The 27,097-nt window shown below is 37.9% G+C and overlaps 1 protein-coding gene across 3 annotated transcripts in view; it reads right to left on the bottom strand.

Annotated features, from left to right (window-relative positions):
• The window catches only part of RFC1 (replication factor C subunit 1), a 73,067-nt gene that overhangs the window by 20,812 nt on the left and 25,158 nt on the right, over window positions 1-27,097 (bottom strand). For all 3 annotated transcript variants that reach the window (XR_011468853.1, XM_070397856.1, XM_070397860.1), the window contains 7 exons: window positions 14,436-14,668; window positions 13,499-13,576; window positions 7,443-7,520; window positions 6,206-6,293; window positions 5,079-5,365; window positions 2,135-2,242; window positions 157-336 (listed from right to left, as the gene is read on the bottom strand). Coding sequence is in view for 2 of the 3 variants with exons in the window: in XM_070397856.1 (XP_070253957.1) it covers window positions 157-336; window positions 2,135-2,242; window positions 5,079-5,365; window positions 6,206-6,293; window positions 7,443-7,520; window positions 13,499-13,576; window positions 14,436-14,668 (1,052 nt within the window). In the remaining variant the exon portion in view is untranslated. The remainder of the gene's footprint in view (window positions 1-156; window positions 337-2,134; window positions 2,243-5,078; window positions 5,366-6,205; window positions 6,294-7,442; window positions 7,521-13,498; window positions 13,577-14,435; window positions 14,669-27,097) is intronic.

Here is a 27,097-nt window from a genome sequence, read left to right as displayed (position 1 = left end):
ACCCTGGGATCAAAGCCAACTCTTCCATGGAGAAGAAATAACAGGGAAGAAATTACTTCTCCGTTTTTTCTCCTCTTAACTCTGTGTAAAGGGCATTACTACAAATGCCAAAGCGTGCAGACTGTCTCACTGTGTTGAGAACACAGCAGCACCCACCTTGTCACTCTTGGACTGCCCACTATCACGACCCATGACAAGGTAGTTTGTTTTCTTGCTGACATTCCCAGTTACTTTTCCTCCATAACGTTCAATTAGAGACTTGGCTTCATCTCTTTCAATGGACTCCAGCACTCCTGTGATTACAAATATAAGGCCTTCCAAGCAATTTTCAGCTCCCTAAAAACCAAAATGTTCAAGCAGAGAGGAAATTACATGGTAGCTTTCCAAAGAAATATTTGGCATCAAAACTGCAGGAAGTTGATTTTTCTCATTTGACATCATAAATAATCTCAGCATGGAAAAATTTCCTGGAAATTTACAGCAAATAAGCAGAAACTGAAATTAAATCCTGAGAAATTCTTATGTAGGCTAATACTTAAACTTATAAAACCAGCAATGAAAAAATACATTCAATACAGTTAGCAGAGCTTATTAAAATTAGACAGTGATACTATTTTCATTATGTTTAATATTTAAGCTACTAGTGAACTAGTATAACTTTAAGTAAACATCTAGATGCAACATCCACAGAAACTCTTGCTGTTGTGAAGAAAGAAAAGCTTCAATTCTGAAAGCTAAACAAGTTTGAGCTCCTGTACTTGTCTCTGGCTGTTTATCCTATGATAGTAAATCTAACAACCTATATATAACTTAACAGCAAAGTATCTCTTGGCTGGAAAGATAACTTAATAATATAAAAGACACTGGCCAAAGCAAGCTGGATGGAGGAGACATTTAATCTTAATTGGAACTGTGTATAGTAATAGACATTTTTTTTATTTTTACAATGGTTCAATAAAAAGATATAACCATGCAAAATGAAAATTATGTAAACCAATCTCTTTGAATAGAGAATTAAACATAGTCTTAAAATAGGTTTGAAAAGAATCTAAACAAAATTCAAAGACGAGCACAATACAAGTTCAATCCTTCACCATCCAGGTAAAGAATCTTTTTCAAGGGGAAAAGAATAGATCTGAAGCAACTGGGAGAGAAAAGGTTAACTAACAACATCTCAAGGTCCCTTCAAGCCCTATGATTCTACGATTAAAATTATCTTGTGAACACTACAAGTACTTAAACACCTTTCAACAATTTCAAAATAACCTTATAAAATTCGACATGCAAGCCCCTCTCCCACACCTCAATCTTCTATATCTCCTGAACTATCTATCACTCATTGTGGCTCTGGGTATCTTGTTGCCTGTCTAACACCAGCACTTCTAGCCTCGCTGCTGAACTCTTCCACTCTAGAGCTCTCACTGCAGGACCAGCAAACCACCAATATCCTAACTCTTCTCCAACTTTGCCCTCAAGGGCCTATCTTCCCTGAAACCTGACTATCCCATCCCCTAAGGACACCACTTTGCCTAAAGTCCTCTCAAGCAGAGGCTTTCACACACTTTATACAAGAGGCAAGACTGACACATATATCACAACTATCCTATATAATAAAAGGCTAATATGCAAATTGTCCCCTCAGGAGTTCGACCGATCAGAAGTTCGACCACTCGCTATGACGTGTGCTGACAACCAGGGGGTGGTGTGGAACAAAGGAAGGCCTCAGCCGGCAGCCAGGGAAAGAAGGCATGATCGATCCTGATCACCGGCCAGGCCTAGGGACCCTACCCATGCACAAATTTAGTGCACCGGGCCTCTAGTAGGTAAATAATAATTTACTACTAACAGTCTCTTTCCTGAGTTAGACCATGAGTACCAGGAAGGCAGTCTTGTAATTGCTGGATGCCTCAAAGCCCAGCCCCTGGGGCTACTTGTAGCTCACTGAAATTTTTCTAAGTATCAAGCAGTGACTCATAATGGGAATAAACACCTCTATTTAGTAACTATGGTGACTGTGGCTTTTCTGTTAATTTAAATTATCAATTCTCTGCTGCTGTAAAAACATAGTGAACACATACACTGACCCACCGGCCAGAGGCCCTGATAGGATGCCATGCCTTCGCAGTGTTCTCACCTTTGGTATTTCTTTGGAGCCCAGAGCTTTGGGACCTTCTCGATTTAAGTAACTTCGATAAGCTTGATAATTAGTGCGTCTCTTTTCAGAATCTTCAGGACTTACAGACTTTAAGGATAGAGAAAGGAAAGAACAAAGTCATACAAAATTTATGTAACATTAAAAATACATATTAAGCCCTAACCGGTTTGGCTCAGTGGATAGAACGTCAGCCTACGGACTGAAAGGTCCCAGGTTCGATTCCGGTCAAGGGCATGTACCTTGGTTGTGGGCACATCCCCAGTGGGAGGTGTGCAGGAGGCAGCTGATCAATGTTTCTCTCTTATCGGTGTTTCTAACTCTCTATTCCTCTCCCTTCCTCTCTGTAAAAAAATCAATAAAATATATTAAAAAATAAATAAAAATACATATTAATAAATAAGCATTAGTCCTGAAATTCACGCTTTTAGCTACACAGGTACTCCCCAATTTACACATGCCTAGATTTTAAACATCTCTGCACCAGTCTCTGTCAAACCTTTCCACTCTCTCTAAAGGCACACATCTCAGGGCAGGTTAGGTGCATAAGCCAGCCCCAAGCAAAAAAATCAGGAAGACTGAGAATCACTGGCACGTCCCCCTGGGCAGTGGAGGCCCCCAATAAACTGTACTTTGCTGGTTTCCCAAGAAATAATGATGGGACCTACCTGGCAGGGAGCTGACAGGATGGAACGAGTCATTGCATGTATTTTATTTCAAAGATGCATGTGAATTTTACAATTCTATTTCACAATATATCCATGTAAACTGGTTACACAAGAAGACATCCTATGTTTATCCTAATGCTTTGCACTCCCTTAAAACAGCCTAAATGGCTCTATACCCCTGGGGATATTAACACTACAGTCTTGAGAATTAATGGCTTCACAGAAACAGATGGCTCAAACAAGGGGTAAACTTTACTCCAAAAAGCAGACATATTCTACACGCCACCACTCTTCCTTCTAGGTTTAATCTCTCCTATTCTATTTCAGGAGATCTTACGCTGAGTATGTCTGTCTCAGAAAATCATCGGGAAACTTTTCAAACTATATCCCTAGACTCACACTAAGTTTCTAATTCAGAGATATGGAATATGGCATCGGCATGTGTATTTGTAGGAAAAACATCCTAGATAATTCTGATTTAAAAACCACTACAAAATGGTTACTTGTTTTTCCTACTCTCTGTTTTACATTATTTTTAACTTGTAAGCTACCTCAAATACCTCTGAGAGTAAACAAAAATATTACTTCAATACAAATAAGCGATTTAATCAACAAAATAAGTAAGCTGCTTTGGTTATAAAATAAGTAAGCCAATATAGATTGGTCCTAGACCCTAACTCTACATTTTCACAGTGGTTCTCAAATGTTGGTGTGCATACATATGAGAAGCTTATTAAAATACACCTGCCCAGAGAGAGAGAGAAACGTCGATGAGAGAGAAACATCAACATCGATCTGCTGCCTCCTACACACCCGCCACCAGGGACCAAGCCCACAACTGGGGATGTGCCCTGACTGGGAATCGAACCGGCAAACTCCTGGTACATAGGTCAACACTCAACCACTGAGCCACACTGGCCAGGCTAGACTGAATTGATTAAATAGATGTTCTCAAAACTGCTTAAGTTCTCTAAGTCACTTCTATTTCAACTTTGAAAAATAGAGTAAAGAAGAAAATATCACTTGAAGATTTCTCTCCTTTAATAAAAACAGACAAGCCTCTGTAAATTGAACATGTTTAGAGTGCCTGAAGAAAAACATTCACCTACCAGAGAAGCATTTAGTAAAGAAAAATCTAAGACCAAAAAGTTCATTGTTCCCTTAAGCGTATTTATGAGCACTGACCACAAACAAAAAAAAGCATCTTGAAATCATCACCGTTTCACTGTTCTGCACTAAAAAATGGTAACGAGCAGTTAAAATAGGCAATATTCTACTTTTAATTCTAAGTGCCTAGAAGGCTTGAAGGAATGTGGTTTCTCATTATGAATCAAAGGGAGTTCCAAATTGGAGATGAAAACACAGAAAACTTTTAAAAACCATTTTGCATTATTTCACTGTTTTTTTCCTTTGAAAATGATTTCAGTATCTCAACATTGTTATACAAGAGCAAAGAGAAGTACATTCAGGACAAATACAAATAATAATTATTTTAATAATAGCAAAAGCTTATATAGCACTTATTATGTGCCAGGCATTGTTCTAAATGGTTTTACATATCAATTCATTATTGTCCCTATTTTACAAATGAGGAATCCAAGCAGACAAAGGGCAAGTAGCCAGACCAAGATCACACATCTGCTCAGTGGCAGCGCTATGATCTGAAACTGGCTCCGTCTCCATGTCAGAGCCACCATGTTATACTGCACTGTTCGGCCTCCAAAGTCCCAAGTTCAAACTGGCTCTATAACCCACCAGCTGAATAATCCTGTAAAAGTTACTTAAATGCTGTCATCCTGTTTACTCGTCTTTAGATTGAATAATAAAGCCCTGGCCAGTGTGGCTCAGTGGCTTAAGCATTGTCACATGCACCAGAAGGTCACAGGTTCAATCCCAGGTAAGGAAGGGCACGTACAGGAGGCAACCAATCGATGTATTTCTCTCACATCAATCTCTCTCTCTCTCTCTCCCACCCTTTCTTCTAAAAGTCAATTTTTTAAAAAGCTGAATAAAAAAAATATAAATCTCACAAGGTTGTTGTAAAGATTACATATGTTTTAGCACCATATCTGATACACAATAACATTCAGTAAATATCGGCTAATTTAGCTATATTAGTAACCTATGGCTTGCAACAGCATCTAAATAAGATGGTATCTTAGAAGTGCCATAATGACTTATAAAGTTAGAAAACTTGAAAATAATCAGACCCAGATCAACACATAGCCCCAACATGATACATTTTTTGAAAATTCTACCTCTTTTTTAGCAGGGGAACTTTTGATTTTCTTAGGACTTTTTGCCTCTCCTTTCAATTCAATGGCATATTCTTTTCTTTTCAAGGACATAGGCTCTGTTTCTTTAGAAGAACTTTCTTCCTTTTTTTTCAAAAGCGTCAGCTTGGAATTAGCTGTAGGAGAAGAAGTTTCTCCTCTTTTGTGAGCTGAAGACTTGGAATGTTGCTGGGATTCTTTTGAACTTTCACATTTAATTTGCTTCTTAGGACTGCAGTTCTTTCTTTCATCCAAAAATTGATCTGTTTTTACTAGGGAAACATAAAAGACTGTGACTGTTGTTTTTTTGGAAAATGATACCCAATAACAAGATTATTTTTTCATTTTTCTACTGAGTAATCTTAGTAGTGCACAATGTCATAGGAGATTTCATAATGTTTACATTATGATTTTAGTTCTTCATACAGCACACTTAGTAAAAATTAAACATCTGTATCTTATTTCTTTGTATAACCAGTTCAAATTAAGGAATCTGTTTTTAAATACAAATTACTCATTAACTGAAATATGATAAACTACATCTAAGAACATGGATTTTATTCCATAGATAATCTTCAGTGGTCTGAAATTTGCCTTGAGAAAACTTTCTAAAATATGGCACATAAAAATTCTGTAATATGGTCTGAAAGCCACAAATCCTGAGAGATTTCAAGACTAAAAGTTACTATATGAACAGATTTACTTATAGGATTAAGACCATCTATCCTAGCAGATGGTTACATATCAGAACCACTAAAAAGTAAAACTTCTGGGCAGTCAGCAGGAGCTTCAGATGACCTGACAACGACCAGTCAGCTCTGAGCTGGAAGCATCTAGCTCTCTGTCTTCACACACTGAAGTCCACAGGCTGTACTACACGTGGAGATTAACATGCAGCCAAGAGCCGTGAACTTTTCTCAAAACGATCACAGAGCAGACAGGTACTCTGACCAATACCTAAATGCTTTCAAAGTACCTAGTAGAACATGCTCCAATATTCCTATGAAATAATGTCTACTTAACAGTTATTGATAGAATGTTTAAACAAGGTTACCATAAATTTTCTTCTATAAAGATAAATATTCCAGCTTATTTTTTTCTGCTAGTATTACCTTTATAAGGACATTTATGTTTTTCTGCTTTGTTTAAATTGGCGTGGACAGATGAAAACGTTTCTCTCTCTTCTGGGTCCTTTAAAGCCTAAGAAAATTTTAAAAGTGTCAAATGTGACAAATAGTAAGAAAACTATTACCACAAAATATGTTGTTAAAATTGACCAGTTTTTAATTTAAATTTTAAGATTAAGGGCCATCTTCCAAAGTAGAAGGACAATACAATAAATTTTCATTCATTCATCCACAAAATTTCTGGGGCAAATGAAGCATGTTTTACTTCTTTTAATTTTACAGACAAGAAAACAGATGAAAAGGATATAAAAAACATATTCTATAAAAAATTATCCCAATTCTTCCAAATTTGTAAGCCTGGAAATGAAAGCCTTATTTCTGCTTCTTTCACCTCAATTCTCGAATTGTTAGCATTATGAGGTTAAAAACTAAAATATAAACCCAAGACTACATGAAAAACAATAGAAGGCTCAAAAGAGAAAAAAATATCCATTCTCTTTCCACTGCTTCCTCAGAACTTCCTTTTACAAAGAGATCACAAATTGGGGTGTATGACCCGGCTATTTTTTTTAATAGTTATAATTTGAATGTCTTTACATGTACTGAGTAAGGCTTCTCAAATGACAAAGTCCTCATGACCCACGAGGTCATACATCTGACTCCTAAAAAATCTTTTTAAATAGTAAGATATTGCTAATGACAATTATCAGAATGGGATTCAAAATAAATTAAGTCTAATTTTTTGATGATCAAGTACTTAAAAAGAAAGAATTTTGATGCTTTTAAAAATTGCCCCAAATACTCATCTTTTGAGACTGTCCTAATACAGATCTTAAAGTTAATTTAAAAATGCAAAATTATGCTTCCCAAAATGGTAATAAATATAACAATTATTAAACGTTAGGTTCCATAGGAATCTTTATAAGCATTATTCTCTGAACAAGTATATAAAACCCCTTTGTGACAGATAGTAGGCAAAGGTTGCAATTCATTGTTTTGTGAAGCAAGGTTCTGGTTGGCTTTGGCTCTATCAAACTTCCTCCGGGAAGAATAAGTTCCTCAATGAGCTTCCCCAAAAACATTTTTATAAATTAAAACAATTTAGCTTCTTTTTAGAAGTTAGTCTTGGCTGTATCTTCAGAGCTTACACTACACAGGTATGAAAGGGAACACTGATCTATGTTGTACACTCAACGTGCAAACAGCCCAGTAAAAACGCCACCTTTTTGTTCTTAGGTTCTTCATCCAACATGGCTAACGTTCTGGCAAACTCTTCATCTTCATGCAGTTGTCTCTCCAGCTGTAAAAAAGTGTCAACAGAGTGAGTCCTTTTTTTTTTCCTTTTGTAAATGAAAATTTTTAAATGTTTGATTCATGATACACAGAAGAAACTGGAAAACATTTTCCAGAAAATAACTATGACATTTTTCCATTTAATATTAACAGTATCACAGGTTTGTTTCACTAAGCCATATTAGATTTCAGAACAAATATATCTAGTTTTGCAGGCAGACAGATAAATTGAACATATTTTTAAAGCCATATTTCTTACTTGTAAAGTTTGAAATCTACAATTTTTTCTTTATGGTCCTAATGCAATATTTATAGATCTCTTATTTCTATTTAAACTCTAGAAAAAGCTCTGAAAATAATCTCATCCTAATAGAAAACAATAGTCTGGAGGGCACAAAAAAGAGTGAATCAAGAAATCAAGCTCTAGCGGGTTTGGCTCAGTGAATAGAGCATCAGCCCAAGGACTGAAGGGTCCCAAGTTCGATTCCAGTCAAGGGCATGCACCTTGGTTGTAGGCTCAATCCCCAGCCCTGGTCATATCATCAGGTGAGGATTAACAAAAAATAAATAAAATATAAAAAGAAATCAAGAAAATTACACATTTTCTTTGCAAACATAAGTCATACACAAATATAACTATCAATTACTAATCCAAATGTATCTGACTTTTGAAAATTTAAGTCATCATATCAGAAGTTTTCCTAACATGCTAATGTTAGTACACAAACATTCTCACTTTCAGCAAAATGGAGCTCTTCCAGAAAAGAATGTGTAGCAGTGGAATACATTTCTCATTAGAAACTAAATAGTTTTATGTCCCTTGATAAAATGGCCTAATGTAACATCGAACAAAGGCATCCCTATATTATTCAAACATATGAAAAAAAACTCAAAATCTACCCAATCCTAAAAAGGCTTGGAAAATGGCATAAGTCTGATGAGAACACAGTAACCAAGTCTTTTCTTGTTAATAAATGAACTAAATCCAACTATGCAGAACTATAAGCCAGAAGTGCACATCAATATATTCTGTTGTCTAGTATTTCTTTACCATAACTGCACTACACATCTAATTGCTAAAATGAATATGAAAACCTTCACCATAAAAAGGTCCTTCAAACCCTAAGCCTCCAGTGGCCCTGCAAAAATTTATGGTTGAACCCATACCGTTTTTCCAAAATTTCACACTATGTAGTATACTTCTAGATTATTTAGATGACAGAAGAAATTTAAATACTTTCATCCAAAATTCATAATTGGTGACTATGGCATCATATGATCAAAAGCCCTACATTTTATTTTATTTTATTTTTTTAATACCTTTATTTACTTCGTCTCTAACAGAGCTATTCAATAACATATATTTGTTTTGAAGAGGGTTAATTTCCTAGATTAAATATGCACTAAACATGTAAATGTGACAATATTTTGAGATATGTGATGAAAAGCCCTATATTTTAATACAATGTTTAGCACAGCAGATGGTGTTTAACATACTGTCTACATACTGACTTACTGATTTAGTTATTGGACGCACACTTAACTAAAGGAATAAACAAAAAGGTGAAAGTGAGAGAAAAAATGAACTTAAGAGGGATAATCAGGAAAGATACCATCAGTCACTAACACCCTAAAAACTCTTCAACAGACTAATAAATTACCCAAACAAGATTCTGAAAAAGTGTGATAGGAATGAGAAAATAGGGAATGGTGACAGAGTACCACACCTGGTTTGGAAAGAATGGGGTAAGCCTCCAGTATTTGAGACAGATAAGAAGTCAGGTCCCTAAAAATTAACTCCACAATTCTACCTAGGCCATTTGTGCTGTCTTGAGTTGTATGGATACCTGGTTTGTAGTTTGTGTAATCCAGTGTAATCAAATAAGATGGAAAAAGATTTTGAAAGCACTGTGAACTGTCTAATAAAATCTGGATAAATCAGATATATTCCAAATGATCAGAATACTATTCTCTCACAACAACACGCCAAGCACATAATCAGTGATGGCACAATAGTTGAATGAGGCCATAAACAGCCCTGGTAGGTAGAGTTTACAGCCCACATATAGGAAGACATCTAGGTAGCAATTATAACAAAATCAATAGTAGCTACAATGGAGCACGACTGAGTATAAAGGATGGGTTTCTAATATAGCTTAGGGAATATGAGAAAGTGACACTTAAGCTAATAAACAGGAAGAGGGTTCAAACAGTAGGTACCAAGGTCTGACACCTCTGAGATGAATACTTACTTGGCTTCCCTGAAATACCAAACTCTCCTCATTTCCCTATTTCACTAGCCACTCTTTTTGTTTGTTTTGTTTTTAATATTTTTATTGATTTTAAAGACAAAGAAAGAGGGAGAGAGAGATAGAAACATCAATGATGAGAGGGAATCATTGATCGGCTGCCTACTGCATACCCCAGACCAGAGACCAAGCCCACAACCCAGGCATGTGCCCTGACCGAGAATTGAACTGTGACTTCCTGGTTCATAGGTAGAGGCTTAGCCACTGAGCCAAGCCAGCTGGGCTAGCCACTCTTTCTTAAATCTCCTTTGCTGGATCATCCTCCTCTACCTGATCTCTAAATATTAACAGCGCTCAATCCTGAGGTTTCTTCTCTATTAATTTTCTCTCCCCATGATCTCATTCAGTTACACAGGTTTAATTTAAGTACCATTCAAATGCTAGTGATTCCCAAATATACATCTTCAGTTTAGACCTCATCCCTGAGCTCCACATTCCACTACCCAACCACCCACTCTGCATATCCATTTGGAAGCCTATTAGGTACCTCAAACTTAACATGTCCAAAACAGAATTCTTGATTTCTCTGTACCAGTGTGTTCCTCTTAATAAATGAATCTTCAGTTGCTCAAGCCCAAAAACACACAGTCTATCTTTGAATCTTCTTTTTCCCTCATACCTTATATCCAATCTATCAGCAACAACTTGAAGTTTACACCTGCAAAGCACAGATTATAACCACTTCTCACTATCTCTTCGATTACTACCCTGGTACAAGCCAACATCATCTCTCACCTACCTACTTCACCAGAACAGTGTCCAAACTGATCTGCTTTTGGTCCTGCCCCACCATGGTTTATTAGCCTCATAGCAGCCAGAATGATTTTCTTTTAAGATCTATAAATTCATGTCACATCTATTCAACACAGAGACTAAAATCCAAAGTCCTTCGACCCCGGTGAGGTTGAAACGGCCCTGGTGAGGCTCAGACGGCCCTGGTGAGGTTGAGACTACTCCAGTGAGGTTGGGACAAATAAAGGGGACCAGTATGGACTGATGAACAGGTGTAGATACAGAAGCAGAGCAACATTGAACAGAATGTTAAACTACAATGGGGAGCCTGGGGAGGGTTGGGGGGGGGATTAAGAGACCAACTGAAGGACTTATATGCATGCATATAAGATTAACCAATGGACACAAGACACGGGGCGGGGGGGCGGGGGGTAGGGGCCGGGGGAATATCATGGGGGGGAAAAAGGAGACATATGTAATACTCTTTGTAATACTTTAAGAAATAAAAATTATTAAAAAAAAAAAAAAAAAAAAAAAAAAAAAAAAAAATCCAAAGTCCTTACCATCCCAGTCTTTTGCGTAGGTACTAAAGACCTGTCGTGGCTGACAGTATTTGCTGCTGGCCATTTCTCGAACTCATCAAACTCAAACTCTCCTACCTCAGGATGCTTGCACTTGCTGTTCTGTTTAGAGGAAATCTGCCTTCGGTAGCCAGCCCCATGGCTTGCCATTATCACTTCATTTTGTGCCCCAATATTGCTTCCTCAGAAGGGCTGTCCTGACCCCTCTACTTAAAATAAAATACTCATGCTCTTTCCAGCTGGCGCCAAGTCATGGGCATCTCTCAGGACAACTGGCAGAAGCACCACAAGATCTGGGGCAAAAGAAAACTTTGCCACAAGAAGTAAAAATATGAGCTGGGACGCCCTGCTGCCAACACTAAGATTGGCCCTCGCCGCATACACAGGGTCCACATGCGGGGAGGCAGCAATAAGTACCAAGCCTTGAGGCTGGACATGGCAACTTCTCCTGGGGCCCCGAGTGTTGTCCAAACAAGGATTACTAATGTTGCCTACAATACATCCAACAACAAACTGGTCCGTACCAAGACCCTGGTACGGAACTTCATTGTGCTCACTGACAGCAAGCACACCCTACAGACTGGTACAAGTCCCACTCTGCACTGCCCCTGGGCCACAAGAAGGGGGCCAAGCTGACTCCTGAGGAGGAGGAGATTTTAAACAAAAAATGATAATAAATAAAAAAAATTCAGAAGAAATATGATGAAAGGAAAAAGAATGCCAAAATCAGCAGTCTTCTAGAAGAGCAGTTCCAATAAGCAAGTTTTTTGCGTCCATCCTTCAGTACCAGGCCAAAGTGGCCGAGCAGATGACTATGTGCTAGAGGGCAAGGAGCTGGAGTCCTAGCTGAGGAAAATCAAGGCCCGGAAATGCAAATAAATCCTCTTCCCTCCCAACTTAGCTCATGTAATAACGGTGCTTTTCTAAAAAAGAAACCCAAACTATCCCTTTAGTTCTCTTAAGAGCATGACATAATTATTTTAAACCTGGAACTGTGCCATGCACTCAATAACTGCTCAACAAATGCTTAATGAATGAATATATGGTTTATAGCTCAAGAGAGCACTATTAATTAGAAACAGATTTAGGGATCATCACCATATCCACACAATTAGAGCCACAGGGGTGGATGAGATCACCCACAGTGAAAAGAAGAGAGATATGACCAAATTAAATTGTTTTTAACTATACTCAAGGAGGCTTCCATTCAAAGAAATTTAAGCCCTAGCTGGTTTGGCTCAGTGAATAGAGCAGTGGTCGGCAAACTCATTAGTCAACAGAGCCAAATATCAACAGTACAACAATTGAAATTTCTTTTGAGAGCCAAATTTTTTAAACTTAAACTATATAGGTTAGGTACATTGTTATTAACTTAATTAGGGTACTCCTAAGCTGGCCTTTGCTAAAAACGTCCTCAATCTGAGGGGTTGACCTCTGCGAACGTACCCCCACTTCTTCTAACGCCACTTCTTCAAAATAGACTCGCCCAGGCCGAAAACCGACTTCTGCGCATGGGCCATGAAGTTTCAATCGCACTGTACGTGTGCGCCCGCACGTGGTATTTTGTGGAAGAGCCACAGTCAAGGGGCCAAAGAGCTGCATGTGACTCGTGAGCCGCGGTTTGCCGACCACTGGGATAGAGCATTGGCCTGTGGACTGAAGGGTCCCGGGTTCGATTAGAGCCAAGGGCACATGCCTGGGTTTCAGGCTCACTCCCCAGTAGGGGGCGTGTAGGAGGAAGCAAATCAATTATTTTCTCATCATTGATGTTTCTAGCTCTTTCTCCCTCTCCCTTCCTCTCTAAAATAAATAAAAAAACATTTTAAAAAAAAATTTAATAATAAATCTCTAAATAATCATCCCCTGCTCTTACCATTTTATATAAATTTAGATGTTCATATGCTAAATTGTAACTTATTTTACACATAACTCATAATGAGGCTCAATCCATAATTAGCCTAGAACAGTGGTTCTCAACCTTCCTAATGCCGCGACCCTTTAATACAGTTCCTCATGTTGTGGTGACCCCCAACCATAAAATTATTTTCGTTGCTACTTCATAACTGCAATTTTGCTACTGTTTTGAATCGTAATGTAAATATCTGATATGCAGGATGTATTTTCATTGTTACAAATTGAACATAATTAAAGGATAGTGATTAATCACAAAAACAATATGTAATTATATATGTGTTTTCCGATGGTCTTAGGCAACCCCTGTGAAAGGGTTGTTTGACCCCCAAAGGGTCGCGACCCACAGGTTGAGAACCGCTGGCCTAGAATAATCTTGATCGTTTGTCTGGATAGACTAACTAAAGTCAGAACATCAAGTTGTTAATGATATCTAAACAAAATGGCAATACCTCTGCATCTTCATCAAGTTGCAATTGTTTGGCAATGGCTTCATCATTTAATCTGGAATCATTTGCACTTTTTGAAGGCTGTATTTCAAAGAAAATCAAGCAAGATCAGCATAAAACTTAAGTTAAAAATAAGGTGTTTTTTCTTGACTATAGCTGATTAAATACACCAGTGAGAGTTAAGTGTATCAGTAATGAAATAGTCAGTCTCAATGCACACCAGCTAGAAAGTCATGTTCATGACTACTCAGTGACCACATCCATTTTCCTAATGAGCAAATATTCTGCAGAGATGGTTCTCACTTAATTCTATTGAAATGTTCAAGAAAAGTAACCCCCCCAGCTCTCCTCCGGCCAAAAAAAAACAAAACAAAACAACCACTTGTAGTTTTCTTCATGGTATGACATAATAGTGAGAAGGATTACACTGTCCGATGGAGGCACTAACGAAATCAACAAACACACACCATTTGGCAGGCTTTGACTCAGGGGACTACTTTCACTATAATTTATCTGTATTCCTGTTTCATAAATTTCCAGAAAAATGTAAATCCAACATCAACCAAAGTAGAAAATGTCAAAAGTGTAACATAGGCACATAAGTTATGTACTTAGAAACTCATTTGGGAACAAATTTATTGTCCAATTTTGTCTACTTGAGGTGAATAGTAAAATGAGTTTGCATTCTAAGTATTCAAATTCTAAGAATTATAATTTTTTCGTACAACTTAAATGATCTTTTTCCACTTTCAAATATAAAAAATTAAATAGTCTAACTTCCTCATCCTCTAAAATGATGGCAATAAATTTTGTCCATAATCATAGGAAAATTTTTTATCAATAAAATATGTTGCTCTATTATGACATCCAAATTTCTCCTCTTATTAATAACAGCGAATTAACATTCCTGAACATTCTTGCTTGCATGTAGAACACTCACCTCTTTTCTTTTGCTTGCCACCATCTTCTTATCTGATCTTTGGACACTAGCTGTTCCGAAATAATCAAGCACTGATGTGTGGGTAAGTTTTATTGGTGATAAAGGCTTATTCTTGGTCTTAGCGTTTTCTTCATTCTTTTTCATGTTTGATGCTCCAAGATAACTATTTGTAGATCTTCCATTCTCTTTTGATTTAGAGACTGCCTTCTTACACATAAAGTCATCTTCTTCATCTTAAGTGGAATATAACCAAATATTGTTTGATAAAACATCAACTCCAATTATATCAAGGAATCACTTCAACCAGCTTTTTTTCTTTGGTTCAGTAATTCACAAGAGAAAACGAACTTTGCTTTGGCCTAATAACAAATCCAATAAAAAAGAAAAATCTAAAAGGTAATCATGAAGACTAGGTCACTGCACAAGTTGGTGTGTAAAGCTACATATGAATGGGTCTTGTCTTCCTCTCAAGACAGAGGTAGAGGCAAGCAAAGACCACGGATGTAAAAAAAATCTAGCTTTTGCTCACACCTTGCTCACTCCCTTACTCAACTAGGAGCATCTGCTAAGGGTTTTATGTACCAGACTAGAGGCCTGGTGCATGAATTCATGCATGGGGGGGGGGGGGGGGCGGGAGGTTGGCCGGCAGGCCCCAATCTAGTTGTGTAGATATTTGCTTGCCTCTACCTTCTGGAAAGGTGTGAGCAAAGCTAGAAGTGGTTGATGAGGGCAGGGGGGAGCGGGGGAAGGCAGAAGGGCAAGTGGCGCACGGTGCAGTGGCAGAGGTAAGATGGCAGTGGTGCTAACTTTACGTCTTTGCAGTTAGGCAAAGTTACGCCTTGCCCCTTCTGCCCCCTCCAAGCTGCTACTCTGTCTCGATCAGCGTCGGGGTCGCTCTCCTCCTATAGGCTTCCCAGGCCCAGATTCTCCGGTGCTCGGAGCCTTAGACAGGGGGAGGGACCATGGGTGGTTGGCTGGTGCAGGAGGTTGGCTGTGGGAGCACACTGACCACCAGGGGGCAGCTCCTGCATTGAGTGTATGCCCCCTGGTGGTCAGTGCATGTCACAGCAACTGGTCGACCGGTCGTTCTGGTCATTCAGTAGTAACAGTCGCTTAGGCTTTTATATATATATATAGAATAGATGTGCTATTTCTAGGTGAATGCCATCTCAAACATGAAAGTACCTAAGATAATGTAAAAAAAATCAAAAAGGATTTAGCCTTACTTTCTAATTTTTATATTTATATTAAAATGAAACAACAAACTTTACAAAGTAAAACTCTTACAGGTTTCTGATTACTAAATGTAAAAAAGGAATCCACCATTTAAAAAGAGTGGCCCCAACCATTTTGCCTCAATTCCAGTCCAGGGCACGAACCTCAGTTGCAGGCTCCAACCCCAGACCCAGACTGCGGCCATGAGGGAGGCAACCAATAGATGTGTCTCTCTCACATCGATGTTTCTCTCTCTCTGTCTCTCCCTCCCTTCTACTCTCTCTTAAAAAAAAAAAATCAATGGAAAAATATCCTCAGCTGACTATTAACAACAACAACAAAAAGCAAGAGTGTACTTACTAGATGTCTCTTGAAGATGCACATTGTCCCCTACAAGCCCATTTTTCCTAAAACTTACATCCCATCCCACCCTACCCTCCAAAGGCTTTCAATAAACAATCTTAACCTGTAACCAGAAGATTTTAATTAAAGCATTGTTTTACTTAACTGCAACTATAGTCAGTCTACCTTTAAGCTTAATTAAAACTGTATCCATACCCATAGATATAGAGAACCAGTTGATGAATGCCAAAGGGAAGGGTGATGGGAATATGAAAAATTTTTTTTAATTGGAAAACTCAAAAATCCAGAATTCCAGCTTATTCTGGAAAAGCAGGAGCTCAGGGGGAAAGAGGAAGGATTCGTTCACAAATCTTTCCAAGCACATCCAAGGCTTGATATACTTCCAGATTTCAGTTCAACCCTGTTAACAAGAGTTGGGAGACTAGGTTCAGTCACTCATATATCTGTTCTCCCTACCTAACAAATCCGTCCTTCTCCACCTGTGCCAGGAGTGGAAAGATGTCTGATTCAGATCAGTACAACAGCCACATGAATCACCCGTAATGGTGCAAATAGCCATTGAGAACATAATCTGAAACTCTTTTCCTTTTCTCAAAAATAACACCATAATGAATTATCATGTTATGGAAACCTTAAAATGTATGGCTGGTCTATTTGAAACCCCTAGACTTGGTTAAGCTGTAGCATAACCAAACCAGTTAACATTCAACAACAAACTTTTCTACTTAGCAGTCAAAACAAATTACGTAAATTGCCCTTAAAAGAAGATTCAAAACAACACGGCTGATACCCTGGCTTTAATAAAAAAATAAAATAAGAAAACCACAAGACTGGGATCTGGTAAGTATAGACAACCAATACATCTCCTTAGGGAGTAAGTGCAAAATTAAAAGTATATTTAGTGTATATAAAGCTTCTAATCTCATCTGAGAGCTTATTAAATTTTATAATTTTTACTACATTTACATTAAGTTCCATATCTGTACTTCTGGAAAGGAGGGATTCCCTTAATGCAGAACAAAATAACTCTGTCTCTACAAAATGATAGCCCTCGACTAGTTTTTCCCCCACTTTAGAAATGTCAAAAGTACTAACATTCTATTTCCACTACTCCTAGTCATAAGCAGTATGATAGAAAACCCCAGACCTGAGTTGACCCAACAACTACAGTGTTTTCCTGTTATAAGTTTTCCTCAAGAACTTCCTTGCAATCTAAAATTCTTTATCTGTCCTGCCCAGCCGGTGTGGCTTAGTGGCTGAGCATCGACCTAAGAACCAAGAGGTCACTGTTCGATTCCTAGTCAGGGCACATGCCCAGGTTGTGGGCTCAATCCCCAGGGTAGGACGTGCAGGAGGCAGCCATTCAATGATTTTCTCTTAGCATTGATATTTCTATCTCTCTCTCCCTCTCCCCTCTTCTCTGAAATAAAAAAATAAAACATTGTATCTGTCCTTAAGAACTTAATTCAGGCAGTGTCAATCACCTATTTGGTACAGCCTCAGAAAAGGAAACAATAGTATTATAGATATTTGCAATCCCTCGCTTAACCCTTTCTCCAGCAGTCTCATAAATATTTGCAGGTAATAGACTAGCATGAAATTTAGTGAGATCAGGAGTTTCTAAGAACATCAGATTTAAAAGATTGTTGGCAAACGTGTAAGGATATGGGACCAACACATATGTGACAATGATAGTAAATTAGTAAAAATCTTTACGAGGACAATTTTGCAATACACAGTGTGGAAAACGTAGGTTTACAGTTGTGAGTATGCGAAACACAGTTTATTCTTGTATTATTTAATTACTGTATTCTTTTCTATACTAACAACTGTAAACCTACTTTTGCCCCACCCTGTATGTACCAAAACCTTACACATGCATACCTATTAACTGGATCCAGAAATTCCATTTCTAAGATTTAGTAAAAATAAGTAAATAAACAAGTACACAAAGATATATGTACAAAATGCTTACCACAGCATTGGTTCATTCAAATGTATGGAAAACAGACTGCAATAGGGCAAGAAAAGATGAAGAAAAAACTAAAGGACTAACAGTTTAGATTTTTAAAAAAAGACAGCCTTCAATATAACAGGGGCACTGGAGATAGAGATAAGTTTATATTGTTTATAAAATGGGAAAACAAACAACCTAAATATCTGTTAATATGTTCAACCATATAATGGAATTCTAGGCAGCAACAGAAAATTATAATGCATAGTCACATTTACTGACATTAAGATATTTATATGTTTAAGTGACAAAAGCAGGTAACATAATGGGATATTAAATGATATAGTTATAATCCATCTATTTATCTATCCATTTATATATACTTTTAAATTAACATTCAAAGATTTGAGAAAATAAAGTGTTAATTTTTATCACTGGATAGGGGATTATGAGTAGTCTTTCATTTTTTTCTTCCTATCTTTTTTTTTCTTCTTTTTTTTAAATATATTTTATTGATTTTTTACAGAGAGGAAGGGAGAGAGATAGAGAGTTAGGAACATCGACGAGAGAGAAACATCGATCAGCTGCCTCATGCACATCTCCCACTGGGGATGTGCCCGCAACCCAGGCACATGCCCCTGACCGGAATCGAACCTGGGACCCCTCAGTCCGCAGGCCGACGCTCCATCCACTGAGCCAAACCGGTTTCAGCTCTTCCTATCTTTTTTTTTTTATCTATATATTACACTTTTCTTTTTCTTTTTAACCCCCATCTAATATTTTACAACAAATTGACTCTCTCCTAGAAACTCCCTGACCCCATAGCTTTCTGAGACAGAAAAGGTCTGGCATTGGTTTCTCCCTCCTCTTCACTTTTATTTCTTACTTCTTTCATTATTTATCAGCACCTCTGCTTATTCTGTCACTAGAATCAAAGACTGGGACTGCATGGTACCTTTTTTATCTAATTACTATTAATAACAGTTATTATTAGTGAGCATTAAGCTACATGCCACATTCTTTATAATGCACTAGAGGCCCAGTGCACAAAAATTTGTGCACTGGGGGGGGGGGGGGGGGGTCCCCTCAGCCCGGCCTTTGCCCTCTCGCAGTCTGGGACCCCTCAGGGAACGACCACCTGCTGGCTTAGGCCCGCTCCCCGGGGGATTGGGCCTAAGATGGCAATCAGACATCCCTCTGGCAGCCCGGCAGCCCTCGGGGGATGTCCACTTGCCAGCGGGGAGCAGGCCTAAACTGCAGTCGGACATCCTTAGAGCTGCTGAGGAGGCAGGAGAGGCTCCCACCACCACCGCTGTACTGGCAGCCATCAGCCTGGCTTGTGGCTGAGCAGAGCTCCTCCCATGTGAGAGCGCCCTGACCACCAGAGGGCAACTCCTGCATTGAGCGTCTGCCCCCTGGTGGCCAGTGTGTGTCATAGTGACCAGACATTCCCAGTCCTTCTGCTGTTAGGGTCAGTTTGCATATTACCCTTTTACTATATAGGATAGAGGCCTGGTGCACGGGTGAGGGCCGGCTGGTTTGCCCTGTAGGGTGTCCCGGATCAGGGTGGGGGTCCCGCTTGGGTGCCTGGCCAGCCTGGGTGAGGGGCTGATGGCTGTCTGCAGCTGGTCACGCCCCCTTCAGGGTGGGGGTCCCCACTGGGTGCCTGGCCAGTCTGGGTGAGGGGCTGAGGGCCGTTTTCAGGCTGGCGGGCGACTGAAGCTCCCAACCTCTCCTTTTTTTCTTTTTTTTTTATTCTGGGATTTATTTACCTTCTATGGCTGTCACTGGAACTGAGAGCCGGCTTTAGCTCTGAGGCTCGGCTCCAGCTCTGAGACCTCGGCTGCTGAAAGCAGGTATTTGGTTTGTTTGGCTTCTATAATTGAAATACTGTTGCAACTCCAGCTCTGAGGCCCAGCTGGCTGAAAGCAGGTTTCTGGGATTTGTTTAGCTTCTATAATTGCAACATTGTTTCTTAGAATGCAGCTCAGAGGCCGGCAGCAGCAGGCTGGGAACCTTGGCTTCCTCCATCATTGGAGCAAGCAAGCCTCCTGTTCGCTTCAGCTGCCTGGCTGCCGGCCGCCATCTTGGTTGGCAGTTAATTTGCACATCGCCCTGATTAGCCATGGTTAATTACCATGTTTGTCTATTATTAGATAGGATAGCTTTAGTCCAGTGGTCGCTGACCAGTGATCCGCGGACCACTGGTTTAAGGAGACCTTTGGAGCAGCAGTTGCCAACACTGGTGGTCCATGAGGTCTGAAGGTTGGCGACTGCTGCTTTAGTCAACTAGTTCTACCTCATAGTCAATACATGTGCCCCATTTTTCACTTTCTTTAAAAAAGTTCATAACCTTCAGCATAGTAATTCTTGGAGATAATTCTTGGAGGTGCTAACAAATATTTATATACAAATATATTCATCACACTATTAAGAACATGAAAAGTAAACAACTGAAATAATCAAAACCAGGAAAATGCTACATAAGTTGTGATGTAACCATATAAAGGACTCATGCAGTCATTCAAAACTAAACCCAAATTTCAAAGCTAAAAAAAAACAAAAAAAAACCTTAGGAAAACAGCAAAATTAAGCTGGCAAAAAAACCCAAAACACATAGCTTTGTTCTTTTAGGTTAGCCTTAACACAATAGATATAAATATCACCCCTAAAAGGAAACTTCTCTTCATGAGCTTCTCTTTATAGTAGTGGAGGGTAACAGAGCCATTCTCTAAATTTCTGGCTTAGAATACATGAATTTAAACTTAATAATGTCTTCAAGCTATATACCCAGACAATGATACCTAAACACAGACATAATTTTATAAACATTTTCATAATTTCTGAGTGAAAATATAATTATACATGGATTTTCAAGGAAAAAATATGGCCGTGTTCTGCATGAAATTCAAGCATGTACTTGCAATGTACTAAGCAAAAATTGCAGATATGGCCCCCTTTTTTCTGATAACCACAAAATAAATAGCTCTCCAGGCCGCTTGGAAAGAAGGAACAATTCTACTGAAATAGTTATGAAAAGAGAAAAAAGACTGACTTGCTTGATTTGATACTTACTTAGTGCCCTGTGATTTGTGCATTTCCCTATACTCCTTACACTTATGGGACTAACAGGAAAAAAGTCAATTCATGATCCTAAGCATAGATATTTCTTATAAATATAAAGGATCTCATTAAGGTGACTACTGAAAAAGAAATATGGTGCTCACTAAAAATCAGACATATCTGAAAGCATTCTGTCATCTTGCCTTGATAAAACTAGAAAACCTGAAAAAAAGCAGCATTCTGCTGTCGCTATAGTATGGCTTCTGAACTACTTTAGGTCCTGGCCCATGTGCTCAGTTGGCTGAGCGTTATCCCTACATGGAGAGGTCGCCAACTCGATTTCCAGTGGGGCACATTCCTGGGTTGCGGGCTCAATTCCCAGTGAGGGCATGCAGGAGGCAGCCTTTCGATGTTTCTCTCTCTGCCTCCTTTCCTCTCTCTCTAAAAAATCTATAAAAACATGTAAAAAAAAAAAACTTTCGCTCTTCATAGCCTTGAAAAGGCTACATTAATATATTATGGAGAAAGAAGGCAAACGAGGCCAAGGATTAGAACAATGCAATTAGATGCCTGCAAAAGGCAGTCATTTAGCAGGCGTTTCTGTGACCATCCTCATGTAAAATAAATATTTTACGAAACTACACAACGTGTAGAGATTAATGTCCCAAATAAAGTTATGATTGTCTTTCTTTTTCAACATTTGTTCTTATTTTCTAATAAGCCTAAATCTGTTCCTTCCTTGTCAGAAGCCAAAGGCAAAATGTGTTCTCTTCTTCCCAGAAACTTGTAATAAAGCAATGAAAAATAAATCTAAGTCAAATTTCTGACATCTAGTTGAAAATCATGGGCAATTGAACTCAGAATCTCCCTCTAGGCAATCTGTCTCCTTATAAAAACGCCATTTATTTTTATTTATATAGAACATAACTGCAAATGTAGTAACAATCACCAAGTAAAAGAGAATTATCCAACAGACAGCAGAGGAACTGGCTGGGAGAGAAGATTGCTTTGCCACTCTGAGTTAGATGCATTCATTTATTTAAAAGGATAACAGAGGGCAATCTCCCTCCCGGGACCACGCCCATGCCTTTCCCTTCCCCCACCCTACCCTGCACGCCCCCCCCGCAGGCACATTACCCTTAGCTTCCTCACTCCCAAACTCCAAGGGCTCTTCGTTTACCTCTCAAACTTGTTTCCTAAGCCCATTTCTTCTAGGAATTACTTTTTCTACCTCTGTAATTTACCCAATAAATGTTCTCTTACCAAAAAAATAGTAATATATATATATATATATATATATATATATATATATATATATATATAACAAATAAAAGAAAAAATAATGTGCAGATCCATATAAAAATCTATTTACAAGCCAAGGGGGGTGGGGGGAGGTCTAATCTTGGAGTTCATACTGCTAAGAGTTTGGGATTCTGATTTTCTTTCCTTCAGTCTGGAACACACAAAAAAACAAATTAATAGAGACTATGCTAAAGAAATCTGATCACAGAGATTTAAAATAATTTATTTAGCAATATGTCAAAAACTGAAAAGGGAATCTGGGCCTTTTTCTAACAAAGTTCCTTTTCAATATTCCTTGAGTCAATAAAACCTAAATTGTCATTTTGGTTGTAGAAGTAGAGAAAGATTCATGCATGTGCCAAGTCTTCAATAAATATCTGTAAGTCTGGCCAGTGTTGCTCAGTGGTTGAGCGTCGACATATGAACCAGTTCAATTCCAGGTCAGGGCACATTTCTGGGTTTCGGGCTCCCCTATAGTAGGGGGCGTGCAGGAGGCAGGCTATCAATGATTCTCTCTCATCACTGATGTTTCTATCTCTCCCTCTCCCTTCCTCTCTGAAATCAATAAAAATATTTTTTTAAAAAATATATATCTGGTCCTAGCCGGTTTGGCTCAGTGGATAGAGCGTCAGCCTGCAGACTGAAAGGTCCCAGGTTCAATTCCGGTCAAGGGCACATGCCCCGGTTTCAGGCTCAATCCCCAGTAGGGGACGTGCAGGCAGCAGCCGATCAATAATTCTCTCTCATTGATGTTTCTCTCCCTCTCCCTCTCCCTTTCTCTCTGAAATCAATAAAAATATATTTAAAAAAAAATAATATATATATCTGTTAGTTAAGTGGATGGAAGCGAAATGAAACATGCCATCTCTTCACCATTTCTGTAATGAATCAGATATCCAATACATACTTCAGTATGCAGGAAAGCTCCCCGCAACAGATAATTATCTGGATTTGGCTCAATAAGTCAATAATGAAGAGGTTAGAAACCCTGCCATAGCCTATCAGAAGAGAATTTGGTGGATGTCCAGACATCCCTTGTTCTAATATTCATCTCACCTACTAGATGCCACAGTACCCAACAGTTGTGATGAACAAAAATGTTTCCAGATACTGCTAAAGGTCCCCTAGGAGGCAACATCATCCTTGATTGAGAGGCACTGATTTATGGCAAGATGAAGAAATACAAGATAAGTAACAATAGCTACCAAGACTTATAAGTAGTAATTGAACAGCTATTCATAACAAATTGGACAGCTAGACCCTAGGTACCGATAATGGATTATGGCAATTTTGTCAACTTTGTAAAAAGTTCATTTGTCCCTTATTATTAAACAATTTTACTAATGATTCAGAAAGAAACACAAAAACAGGTTTAGCAAATTTGTAGAAGATATGAAGTCACATGATATAAAAAAAATAAGTGGATGAGAGACATTGAAAGAACTACTGGGTTCTTCCACAGGGAAGCTTTGTACAATCTTAAAATGAAAATTGCTTTTTTTACTCTAGTAATGTGTGACTTAGGTACTTTAAAATAATATTAATCTAAAGACTTTATTCATCCTCAAAAATGCTAAACTAGTTTCTTTTCTACAGAGTTTTAGCCCACAATCAACAATAATTTTTGAACAAGTACAGTCGAAGAAATATAATACACAGTGCTTAGTTTCCTCTCACTTTGAATTTTTCTCTCAATAACTCCAGGTTTCCCTGAAAACATCTAAGAAAAACTCTCTACCCTACAGAGAATCCATTCCTATTTGTCTGTACACAAAACTGTATGTCCCTAAAAACTAGCAAAAAGAATGCTACACACACATCCCCAATAATATTTTCTGCTACTATTTTCCCCAAGTCACAGGTCACTGATATTACATAGTAACCTGGAGAACACATTTCTAATTTTTTCCCATTTAGCATCAAGATCACTAACTGCCTCTGGAATTACATACTATTAAGATGAGCAGTCATAAACAATTCTCAACACAGGGAAAACCACCATCATTTTCAACCAAACGCCAGGCTTGATGAAACTGGATAGTAAAAGGTCATCTTTGCCAAACAAAACTCAAGGTCTCTCACTTCATTAAACAGCTAAAAGTAAAAATATTTACCTAGTACAACAGTATTCGGTTTTTACCAACCCACAAAATCTTTTTACTAGAGTCGATGGTTAGCTATGAAGATATCTGTCAGCAGTTTTTTCCTTTTCCTGTATTTGGGAGATTAATATAGTTAGGTACTTTAAAAATCAATAAATAGTGCAAGACAGATTTAATCAAATAAAATGGTGAAAAATATGTCATGGAACTAAATGATAAGCCTAAAGATCTGTACAATAAGATAGCCTAAAGAACTGTATAATAATATAAACAAAAACACTTAAACTAGGTTATTTTCTAAATTAAGGTGATTTCCTAAATATGTTCCTCATTGTTTATAAAACACTATGCAATAGACATAAAATGCAAGCCAAATATGTAATTTTAAATTTTCTCATAAAGTTTTCACATTCAAGTATTTTTAAAAGGGTGAAATTAATTTTAATAATATATTTTACTTAACCCAATATAGCCAAATTATCACTTCAATATGTAATCAATACAAAAAAAAAGATAATTTATCTTTTTTTATACTATGTCCTTGAAATCTGTATTTTACACTAAAACCACTCTCGATTTGGTTTAATCACATTTCAAGTGTGCAATAACCACATTTAACTAGCAGTCCCTGTACTGGACAATGCATATAACATAAATGACGTGAGTCAAATACAATTTCTAAATTTCTAAAGCACTATTATATAATCAAGAGAGCCCTAAGTACTTAAGCAAAAGCAAAATGTCTTCAGCATAGTCTTTAAGGGCAGATATAGGCATACAATAAAATCAAACAAAAAATAACAATTAATATTTATTGAGCATTTACTATGTGCCAGACACTATTTTAAGGCATTATCTTACTTGATCATCACAAAGGCCTTTGAATTGGGTACTAGTAATGTCAGCATTTTACAAATGAGAAAATTAAGACACAGGGAAGGTGAACGAAGATTTAACCTAGGCAGTCTGACTCAGGGGCTATGCTCTTTTAAACACTACACCTGCTATGCTGCAAGAAAAATACCCAAAATAACAAAAGTTGGTGTATAAAAGGTAAAATATGGAATAAAACAGCAAAAATTCTTTCTTTGGGAATTAACAGGTTTTAAAGCTGAATCATGTCACATAACCCTTTTCCACAAGAAGATCCAATCTCCAACTAATACAATTTTAAATTAGAATTTTTATTTTTAAATAATTATCACCACAAATATTTTTTAACTTTATACTGGTAATCTGAATACTTATTTATGATGCAGTACTAACGCTTAACAAAAAGTGAAGAATAATAAAAGAATTATTTTAAAGTCAAGAACATTCCAGTTTGCCAAAACCGGTTTGGCTCAGTGGATAGAGCGTCGGCCTGCGGACTGAAAGGTCCCGGGTTCGATTCCGGTCAGGGACATGTGCCTGGGTTGCGGGCACATCCCCCGTGGGAGATGTGCAGGAGGCGGCTGGTCGATGTTTCTCTCCCATCGATGTTTCTAACTATCTATCTCTCTCCCTTCCTCTCTGTAAAAAATCAATAAAATATATTTAAAAAAAAAAAAAAAAAAGAACATTCCAGTTTGTGTATTAATTTCAAGAGGCTGCACTCTGTTATTGAAATTCATTATATTTCTGATTTTATTATGCTAGTTATATTGTAGTCTTCTTTTTAACAGTTTCATTCTCTTTTACATAGGAAAGGAAAAGAACTTATCTTCTCTCATTCACCTATCATATCAAGGAATAAAAAAGTATGAGAAGATAAAACAGGCAAGAAAAGAGCTAGCTTCTTTCCTAATTCTCAATTCAAAGAAAAAGCAGAATACTATGTAATACTGAACATCATATTAGATGGGTACAAGGTACCCCAAGATTTTTAGCTAAAGCAAGGGACAATGCTCACTTTCACCTGTCCATGCAATCAGCAGAATGATGTAAACATTGCCTAATGTTTATTAAAATTTCAGATAAAATGCTGGACATCTCTTTAGAAATAATATTCAAAAATACCTGGTCTGAAATAAACAATCACATGTTAAAGAAAATCTGTGATGAGAGCTTAAGGTTTCTGACCCTTCTGTGTACCTAAAATCACCCGATAGCGAAAGCCTTGACCCAGAGTTGAAGGCCATGGCTGTCTGTTCACTAACCATGATGTCTCTGGAAAGCCTGATCACACCACCTTCAGTTACTTAATAAACCTATCAACATACTGTTTTTAGAATCCCTCCCACATATTCAAAACTTCACCAAAGTGGGGGGGGGGGGGGGGGGGGGGCCTCTTAATGCAAGAGTTCATTTACACAATGTACCTGAGCAGATATTTAGCAATAGAACAAAAAGGTTAAAGAGTTAATCTGCCATCTGCCATAATGAAGAAATAACTCAGCTAACCAAAAATTTTACAAGCAATATATTCCCATCACATACATTTGTCTTTGATCTGAAGAACTTTATCAAATAAATTGTCTCAGAGAACTTAGAAAGCTAATCTGTGTACTTCTTTTGTTTTTGTTTTTGTTTTTTCCTTTGACTGCCTACATGTCAGTCACTAGGTCTGGCCCTTTTATATCTATCACCCTATTAAGTCTTCCCAACAAGTCTATGCAATCAGTGTTTCTGCTTTAAAGAAAGGGAGACAGACTTACTGAGCATTAGCTCAAAGTCACACAGCT

Source organism: Myotis yumanensis, unplaced genomic scaffold (assembly GCF_028538775.1).
Source record: "Myotis yumanensis isolate MYYU_CA2020_CCGP unplaced genomic scaffold, mMyoYum1.0.hap1 SCAF_1, whole genome shotgun sequence".
Taxonomy (NCBI): domain Eukaryota; kingdom Metazoa; phylum Chordata; class Mammalia; order Chiroptera; family Vespertilionidae; genus Myotis; species Myotis yumanensis.
This window is presented reverse-complemented; position numbering and strand designations above follow the sequence as displayed.